Source organism: Lipotes vexillifer, unplaced genomic scaffold (assembly GCF_000442215.2).
Source record: "Lipotes vexillifer unplaced genomic scaffold, Lipotes_vexillifer_v1.1 scaffold1444, whole genome shotgun sequence".
Taxonomy (NCBI): Eukaryota; Metazoa; Chordata; class Mammalia; order Artiodactyla; family Lipotidae; genus Lipotes; species Lipotes vexillifer.
In genome coordinates, this window is record NW_006771128.1 from 86,295 (window position 1) to 95,968 (window position 9,674).

At 47.8% G+C, this 9,674-nt stretch overlaps 1 protein-coding gene across 4 annotated transcripts in view; it reads right to left on the reverse strand.

Moving 5' to 3' along the window:
• MXI1 (MAX interactor 1, dimerization protein) overlaps positions 1-9,674 on the reverse strand; it is a 100,540-nt gene that overhangs the window by 82,710 nt on the left and 8,156 nt on the right. The window contains exons 1-2 of one of the 4 annotated variants that reach the window (XM_007446515.1): positions 364-405; positions 142-284 (exon numbers count right to left, since the gene is read on the reverse strand). The exons of 2 other annotated variants lie outside the window; for them this stretch is intronic. In XM_007446515.1, the coding sequence (XP_007446577.1) occupies positions 142-214 (73 nt within the window). In that variant the 5' untranslated portion in view covers positions 215-284; positions 364-405. Of the gene's footprint in view, positions 1-141; positions 406-9,674 lie in introns of those variants that run through there. One more of the 4 variants, XM_007446514.1, reaches the window with a different exon arrangement.

Consider the following 9,674-nt stretch of genomic DNA (forward strand, 5'->3'; position numbering starts at 1 on the left):
ACCCCCCTCACACACGCACCCCCTCTTCACACACTCAACCTCCTCACACACGCACCCCTCACCCGCCGCACCGCACTCCCTGAGCGGAGCTGGAGTGCGCGGGCTCAGGCGGTGGAGGAGGCGGCGGCGTCCAGCCGTTACCTCGGTCGCGGCGCTCCAAAAACTCGGCCGCCTCCAGCAGGCGCTGCACGTTGATCATCCGCACCTGCTCCATGGGCACCGCGGGCGGCGACAGGGGCCTCTCCGCGCTCCCTTCCCCGGCCGACAGGAGGCGCCTCAGGCGGCTACAATCCGGCACCGCCCCGGGGCATGTGCGGCGGCGGGCGGGCCAGCCCCGCCGCGGCTCCGCGCGCTCCCAGCCGCCCCGCCGCCCCCGCTGCTCAGCAGACAGCCGGCGCGGGGTTTGTTTACCTCTCCGCGCGAGCACGGGGGAGGGGCGGGAGCAGCGCCGCGGCCCGCCCCCTCCCGCCCCTTCCTCTGCCTCCTGGGAAATGTAGTCCCGCCCCGCCCACTGCACGCCGGGAGTCGTAGTACGCACGCCGCTTCAGTGCGCCTGCGCCTTGCCAAATTCCGCAGTGGCCGCCGGGAGATGTAGTCCCGCTCGACTTGTACCTCCCAGATGCAAAGACTAAGAAGCTCTCTGGGCTTTGCTTCGCGGAGGGAAGGATTTGAGCGAACTGTGAGTCTGCTCTCTGGGAGCCCTTTTCTCAATGACTCCCGGTGGGCGCCTAGGAGCTGAAGCATGCTTGATCTGCAGTGCCACGCTCCAGTTTTCTATCTACTACTACTGTCTACTGTAACTTGTGCGCCTTGGTTGCCCCATGTGCAGAATAAATACTTGAAAAGCCAAAATTCCCTGTTCAGGAACAAGGGGTGATCCTATCAGAGCCAGAGAGGGCTCCCATAAGGCCCTTCTTCCACCTCAGTTTTCACAGAGAGGTAGTGTGTGTTTTTTTTTTTTTTTTAACCTTATTTTTTAAAACTCCTTTCCCCTCCCTGAGGAGGGGAAAAGGCTAGAAAACCTTGAGATTTTAGAAGCTAGAAAACCTCTTTGGTGCTGCGAGGGAGTTTGGTGCTGGAGTCACATGAGGCTCAGTTCAAATTCTGACTCTGCTACTTAACACTAGTTGTGTGGACTCTTCAGGCCTCATTTTCCTCACATCTATATCAGATATAATTACTCCATTTATCTAAGCATTGAGGGCCTGCCACGTGTCAGGCACTGTACTAGACATAATGTGTAAAGTAATGAGATAAACAGAGATGGACCTTGCTCTCAAGGAGTGTGTAGTCAGTAGGGCGAATTGTGAAGATTAAATAATTCCAGCACTTAGTACATGTCACTCAATAAATGGAAGCGATGATGATCATTTCCTCTCACACTCTCCTCCACAGAGCAGGAACTGAAAGCAGAGGCTAAAGCGAGCAGGACCACATTGAAAGACTGCCAACGGCTGCCCTCACCACCACCGTCTTTCCAAGTCCTCAAAGTCTAGAACAGAGTTTCTCAACCTCAGCATTATTGATATTTTGAGCGAATAATTCCTAACTGGGGGTGGGGTTGGAGACCTGTGCATTGTAGGATATTCAGCAGCATCCCTGGCCTCTACCCACTAGATGCCAGTAGCACACCATCAACTCAGGTGTGACTACCAAAAATGTCTCCAGACATTGCCAAATGTCTCTTGGGGCAGAAAATCACCCCTGAATGAGAAGCTGTGGTCTAGGGCGAAGAAAGGCAAGAAGGTCATAACTGTTGAAAGCTCTAGGAGCAAGCTGGGAATTGCGTAAACATCCATAACTTTTCCCCACCCTGATTATTTTAACCTGCTGGTGGACATCCAGAATAACAGGAAGCTCTTGGTGAGGGGAGAACTTCCTGTGGTCATTCCAGTGGCTACTGCAGAAAATAACCATCTCAGAATGAAAACGTTACTCTCAAAAATGTCATGGGCTTAATGCTGCATTTTAATATGCTCTCCCTCCTTTTTTTTTCTTCCAAAGTGAACAAGATTTCCAATGAGGTCAAAATCTGCAAAATTCTACCAGCCTTATTAAATAGTACACTTGGCACCACATTTAAGAACCAAACAGATGTTCCATCAAATGCAGGGAGACCCAAAATGAGAGATGTTCACAAGCCACAGGAGATTTTTTTTTGTAAAAGCTTTGAAACAGGAACTGTGCTTTTTCAGCTGTTGGCTAGGTCACTTCAGATCTGGGCTTTCCCATTGGGTGTTGGTAACAACCACCCTCCGCATTCAACAAGGGACATGTTGGATAGGGGAAGAATGGAATTATTTAAAAGAAAATACCTGTTCACTCAGAACATCTGTAAGTTGAGGGTAGAAATAAAAATAAGGTTGAAAGTTTCTAATAAAATTGAAATTTTCTACCACTTCAGATCACAAATTGCCAAGGGCTACCCCAGGAACTTAAAAGAGGTAGCTTTATAACAAATAAAAGTCTACCCAACGGGAGGTAAACCATGTGACATGCAGTCAAGGAAAAAAGTACAAACTGAAAATACACATGTGTTCAAGGTGGGTTTAAATGCATACATCATAAGCCCTAGCAGGCTATTAAGAGAAAGCAGGATGCTTGCAGCACATGCCTGGCCTTTCACAGTTGACCTCCAGATGAATTTACCAACCCTTCTTTTAAAGCCACGGCCAAGAGGGAGATGAGGAGATGGAAAGTAGTGCGAGAATCACCAAAAGGCCACCTGCATATGCTGAAGAAGAGAAAAGGTGATGGTGATGGTGGACAGTGTTAAGAACTGGTTTCCGTACAGAAATATCCAGCCTCTTCTAACAGCAAATGACCTGCTCCGGCTGACTCCCAGAGTTCTTGCATGGACATTGGCCACAAGGGCCTCCTAGAGCACAAAGCCTGGGGCTCTAGCCTTGGGAGAGTGATGCTACCCACAAACCATCCCTCAGCACCAGCCCAGGCTGGGGAAGCCCAGAGGCAGCCATGGCCTTTCTTTTGCAGATGAATCCAATCTGCACTACAAATAGGGAAACTGAGGAAAAGCAAGGCTTCCAAAGTGTACTGACAAAAGAACCTGGAATCTTACCCATAGTTCCTGGTTCTTCTGTCCTCCCCTAAAGTATCTCACTCAGAGGAGTCTCTTTTTTTTTTTTTTTTTGTTTTTTTTGCGGTCCGCGGGCCCCTCATTGCCGTGGCCTCTCCCGTCGCGGAGCACAGGCTCCGGACGCGCAGGCCCAGCAGCCACGGCTCACGGGCCCAGCCGCTCCGCGGCACGCGGGATCCTCCCGGACCGGGGCACGAACCCGCGTCCCCTGCATCGGTAGGCGGACCCCCAACCACTGCGCCACCAGGGAAGCCCTGAGGAGTCTCTTTTGAAGATGGAAAAAGTCCTCCAGAGTCCCCCAGCCCTGTAACAAACAGCCTGGATGGGGACAGTCCGCCTTCTGGAAGAACACGGCAAAGCTCTCCATTCCTAGGGGTCCTCTCCCTACACCGTTTACCCAATGTAAATTTTCAAATGATTTACTGCAGATCCATGAACAATGCGGGGGGCTGGTCTGTGTTATATCGTTTCTGCAGACAGGAAAGATGAATAGAGGGGAAGGGGCCACGAGGTTAAGGTGCAAGTCCGAAGTCACTGTCTTAGTGACACCTGGTGCTTAAGAGAACTTCCCTGAAACTGCAAAGTGTATACTGTGCAGGGCACTGTTTTCCGCAATTATCTTTAAGGGTGGGAACAGGGGAGGGTAAGTCCTGAGCTCCTAAGTAAGAACTGTTAACAGTTATACATCTTTCCATCCCCCACCCCAAAATGACAACCACAGTCTCCTCCTTGCCTCTCCCCTCGGAGCCCAGAAACGTGAAGTGCAGCAGAAAACCTTTTCTTCTGCCCAGTGAGTCAGCCTTGCCTAACTTCATGCGTAAGCTCTCCTCGAGTCAGCAGCAGCTCAGAGCTGCGGGTCTGTGTGCAGCCGAGATAAATTTGGGTCTAGAAGGGATGACGTAATGCTGAACCCGAGAGGTAGCTGCCGCCTCCCAGAGCTCTAGTCGCCAGGGCTGCCGGCTGACATCCCAACCACACGGAAAAGCACCACGACCCAGGTGCCTGAGCTGGGGATAAAGGGAAAGAAAGGACATGAGGGTGGAGGAAACAGCAGGGGGAGGCAGTGTTAATCTGAGATCGCTGAATCTGGAAGTTTGTTGTTTTTTAACTTTGGTTTTCTGGTGAGATCAGGCCACTGGCAGAGGCTCAAACAGCTGCACTTGACTTCCATCCTGGCCTATCTCTTCCCTCTTAGAAAAGGGCTTCTTACATTTTATTAAATGGCCCTTATAACAGCAGCCTATTTCGGTGATTATAAGGGATGTGTTAATCTCTCGAATGTCCTCTTCCTTCTTTTTTGCATTAACTTGGATCCAAGAAGAAATCTGCATTGCAGGACTCAATTAATATGCACATGTAAGACTCTTGCTTACCCTGGAGCACCCCACTTGGGGGTGCAACTGATAAAGTATGCAGGAGGATCTTGCTAGGGCCACGCCAAGTGAATGTTCCCCCAAATAACATTTCATGGTTTGTTTCATAGAAGTTTGTATCATTAAGCTTATTCCTCAATCCAGCCTCCATTTTTCAGATGAAAATACTGAGGCGCAGAGAGGTATGGTAACTTACCAAGGTCACACAGTTATCTATCAAACTGATGGAGCAAGGGTTAGGACTCAGTCTTACAGACTCATCCTGTGCTCTCTACCCATCTCCATAATTCTTTTTCTAGTTGATTTGTGGTTTTAAAAGTAAATGGGTAAATATGAGGTTTCCCTGGTGGTGCAGTGGTTAAGAATCCGCCTGCCAATGCAGGGAACACGGGTTCGATCCCTGGCCCGGGAAGATCCCACATGCCATGGAGCAACTAAGCCCATGTGCCACAACTGCTGAGCCCACGTGCCACAACTACTGAAGCCTGCGCGCCTAGAGCCCATGCTCTGCAACAAGAGAAGCCATGACAACGAGAATCCCGCACACTGCAACAAAGAGTATCCCGGCTAGCCGCAACTAGGGAAAGCCTGCGCACAGCAACGAAGACCCAACACAGCCAAAAATCAAAAAACAAAAACAAACAAATAAATAAATAAATTTATAAAAAATAAAATAAATAAAAAATAAATAGATAAGTAAAGTGGAATACATTTTCTGGTCTTTTAAATTTATGGAGACCCTCTCCTTTAAATATCTAGATCAAGTTACATTCCAAAGGGATCCAAAGCCTGTTCTGTTTCATCTTCTGTTCAAGGTTCATTCTTCCCTAAGGAAAGGGAAGAATCAACTCCTCTGCTGGTGATGACCCCAAGACATGGGCCCAACCTCGCCACATCACTTTAGTTAAAAGACCAGCACAGGTAAATGATCTTTGTTGTATGCAAGTAGCTTCCTTCTTTAGGAATGCCTCCCGAATACTTTTTTTCAAATGACATTTCATCATGTGTTGCTGTGGTCATGTATTATTCTCCTTTAATTTGTGGTTATAATCATTTATACTGATAGACTTTGTGACTTTCAGCCATCTCTGGCATATATCCTGGTCAGCCCTTGTATGTTGTTTTATAAAACTGCTCATTCCATGGGTTAATATTTTGTTTAGCATGTTTGCCATCGATATTCAAAAGCAAGAATGTACTGTAATTTTTTGTTGCACTTATCAGGTTTTGGATGCAATGACCTATTCTTTCAAAGTTAAATGCAACTTGATTTTAAAGCCTTAAAAAAACATATTACCAGAGGGCTTCCCCTGCTGCTAAGAGGATGCCCCACATTCTTGACACAGCCCTGGGTAACCCTCCCTCCCCTGCCAGGAGCCTGCCTACAGTTGCCCTGCCTCACCACCCCTTGGCATCATCACTCCCTTCCAGGTGGCAGAAACTTGTGGAGGTCACTCTTAGGGCCAGCCAGGCCCTGGACGCTAAATCACACACCCAGCCCTGCTGCCTCGTGGCTGAGTTCTCAGCTTCAGGTGCACTATTCAGAATAAAACACCAGGCCTTTGCCTGGCCAAAATGTCTGTGATCTCACCATCACTTCTATTTCCAGCATTCTGATTCTAGGATTCTGGGATTCTCCAGAGATCCGAGAACAACATGCCTCCACTTGCCTACTAGCTGCTACATAATGAGAGCCAACTATGTGCGTGGTGCCACTTGTCTAGTCAGTTCATTTAATCCTCTGCACATCTCTGAGATTCCTGTTTCCCAGATGAGGCCCAAAAAGGTTAAGTGATTTGCCCAAGGCCACATAGGTAGCAAACGGATTCAAACCTAGATTTCCCAACTCTTGGACCCCACGGCATACGTCAGGGTATGTTCTGTCAGACAAGGTCAGACAAAATTGGTTAGGGCAATAGTCTCACCCAGGCGTAATACCATCCACCTAGAAGACTTCAGAAATGTGTAGGAGTGTCTTTCTTGAGTGTCACCATGACTGGGGAGTTCTACTGGCATTTAGTGAGGACGAACCAAGGATGTTAAATCCTGCAGTATTCCAGGCGAACCTGCTCAAGAAGAACTGTCTCATCAATAGCTCCCTTGTTGATAAACACTAGGTCAGAAGGTTAAAGGCAGAGAACTCATCATTCGTTCAACGAATATTCCTTAATCCTCCATTACATGCTGGGCACTAACCTAGATGCTAAAGAGAACAATGAACAAAACTGCTTGTGGTCTTTGTCCTCAAGGTGCTTGTATTCTAGCCTGATACACAGATGATAAGCAAGTAAAATCATTGTAAACCGTGATAAGTAGGATAAGGGATAAATAATAAATGAGATGGGGGTTAGCTTTGGGTGGGTAGAGGGATTAGGGCAATCACAAGGGCTGTCTAGGCCAGCTTCTCAAACTTTAATGAGCGCACAGATCACCTGGGAATCGTGCTAAAATGAAGATTTGGATTCAGCAGCTCTGGAGTGGGACCTGGGAGTCCCATTTCTGACAAGGTCCCAGGAGACACCAGGGCTACCCATCTTCAGACCACACTCAGGTTAAACAGTAAGGGTGACAGCCATGCAGGGAATATGGATTTTATTCTAAGTGAGATAGGAAGGAAACTATTGAAGGGCTTTAACCAAATAAATGACATGAACGCAGTTATATTTAAGATCACTCTTGTTTCCTAGATCTCGATGGAGGAGGGGAAGAGCTTGGACCTACGCCGTTTGACGAGGACAAGCTGGCCCACACTGGCAAGGTGGCAGCCAGGGCCTAAAGCTCATCTGTGCGGCTCACACTTGCCAAGCACGGGCCAGACGAGTTGCCCTACAAGCTCAAGTGCCTTCTGGAAAGCTAGTAGAGCCTGACAGGGTGTGGATTCACACCCTTGACATGGTAGCATCCAGAGTATCAGGAGCCCTACTGGTTGGGTGAGTTCCCCAGGGGGTGCTGGGCAAGGTGGCACTGCAAGGGCAAGTGGCAACACCCTAGACCATTGTCTTCCAGAAGAAAGGGCCCTATCTGGCTTCAGTGTCAATGCCTAAAGAGTCCCAGAAGGTTTTGGCTGCCCTCTCTCTGCCCTAGGATGAATGGGAAGTAAAGGAAGTCGCTCCAGGGAGGCATTCCCAAGGGGACTGTCAGCCTGAACCTCAAATACTCCAGATGCCATTTCTTGCCTCTTGCTCTCTGACACTTCTCTCAGAGTCCTGAAGTCTCCTAGGAAGAAAGAAAAACCTGGTTTTGAGTCTCAGCGCCACTCTTTGTTAGCAGGTGGCCTTGGGAAAGTTAGTTAGCCTTGCTAAGGCTAAGACTTTCCTCATCTATAAAATGAGGATAATGACAGCACCCTCCTGTTGGATGATTGTTAGGATTTAATATAAAGCACTTAGCATTGTGCTGGCACATAGTAACTGCTCAGTAAAAGGGCATCAGTATCACTATTCTTTTGGAAAACAGAGACAACATTGTATCTGTCAGCAGCCTCCTTGGGGACAGGCTATCAGACTCACAGGAGACAGGCAAGTATTATTTACTGTTCTCTATTTGTCTGTCACTTGCACTGGAATATAGAACTGGAACTGGAGACCATGCATACTGCACTTTGGAAGCAACAAGCACAGTGCTTGGCTCCTCACAGGTGTTAGAAATTTTACAGCTGGTGGAAAAAAGGAAAGAAAGTTGCATGCAAGGTACTCAGAGTCTTGGGAGTCAAGAAATACGGTAGAGATGGTCAGGTGTGGTGGAGGTAAGAGGGAGATAACACAGGGACATAATTAGGAAGTTCTGGGCCCCTGTAGAAATAAAAACAGAGGCCACATGTGCTTACACTTGCCACCCATGGCCAAAAACAGAGCAGCCCTGGGCATGCCCTCCATTTTAATACAACAGTATTAAAATAGTCCCGAATCATCTTTATTCAAGTATCCTTGCTAATGGCAATAAAGACACGGAGTAAAATATCTCAAATAGCAGGTAATCCAAATCCCCTTTTATTAGCTTTAAACTTCCCAATCTTTCTCTCCCTCAGGACACTGTGTTTATCTTTCTAGTTTTGCTGTGTTTAAATTTCCTTGGCAGACACTGGCGTTGGATATTAGAGGTATGAGGCCAAGGGCATGTTGTATGGGAGAGCAGGCTTGGTAGGAACACTGCTATGGACAATCCTCCAAGTGCAGAGTGCCCCCGTCTGTAAAGAACCAGGAGTGGAATGTGCTTATTTACAAGGTTGCTTACACAGTACTTGATTTCCTAAGCTCAGGCAGCTTTAAAAAAAAAAAAAAAGAGTCAGATCTGTAAATATTACAAGGATAAACACAAAACACAGAAGGTTTTAAACACCAGGCTGGGGGGTGGCAGGGTGCATGCAGGGAGGGGAGGGACTATTCCTTTTTTTGGAAGCCCAGCATAAATTTTTGTTCTATCTGTAATGATGGCTAGAACCAAAGACACAAAGCCCAAGTCAGATGCAGTCCCACATTGCTGGGGTTTACTTTAAGACAACTGAATTTCTAAAATCCGGCACTGCAATAGAGTCTAACTCCATGATGGCAGGAGACTGTACTTCCAGGTCCTAGCACAGAGACTGACATAAAGCAGTGTGTACCCCTTAAATACCAGTTTGATGGATGGATGAATGAACAAACTCACAGAACACATTTAAGGAGAATTCCTGGCATGCAATATAATTCCACATTTTATAAAATTATTTGCCACAGGGGCCTTTTAAAGAAAGGTTCTCTAACCTAAATTTTTAAAAAAGAGGTACTATTTACATATATTTCCTGGAGATGTATTGCTCAAAACAAGGGTCACCTGAACTTTCAAAATATTTCACAAGCAAGGGGCCCTGTACAGCATTCTGCCAAGATGAGGAAGCAAAGAAGGAACCTCCAGCTGGGGAGGATGGTGGCAAATGCCCATTCGTTTTGGCCGGAGAGATCAAGTCAGCTGCTGACAGCTTTAACACCTCCAGCCAGGCCACTCAGGGACAACAGTATCGAGAAAATTACTTCCCTTTAGTTTAGCAGAAGAGCTAGCTAGAGAGCAGGTGTCTCTCCCTGCGGAATTGAAGCTTCTCTCCAGTGTGAGCCAGAGCTCCACCCTCCACCCCCAGAAGGAGGCCCCTCCAGGAAGACTTGAATTCCTCCTCCTCAGTTAAGGCTGGGTAGCCATCCTGTCACTGTCATCGCCTTCGGGCTCCACCC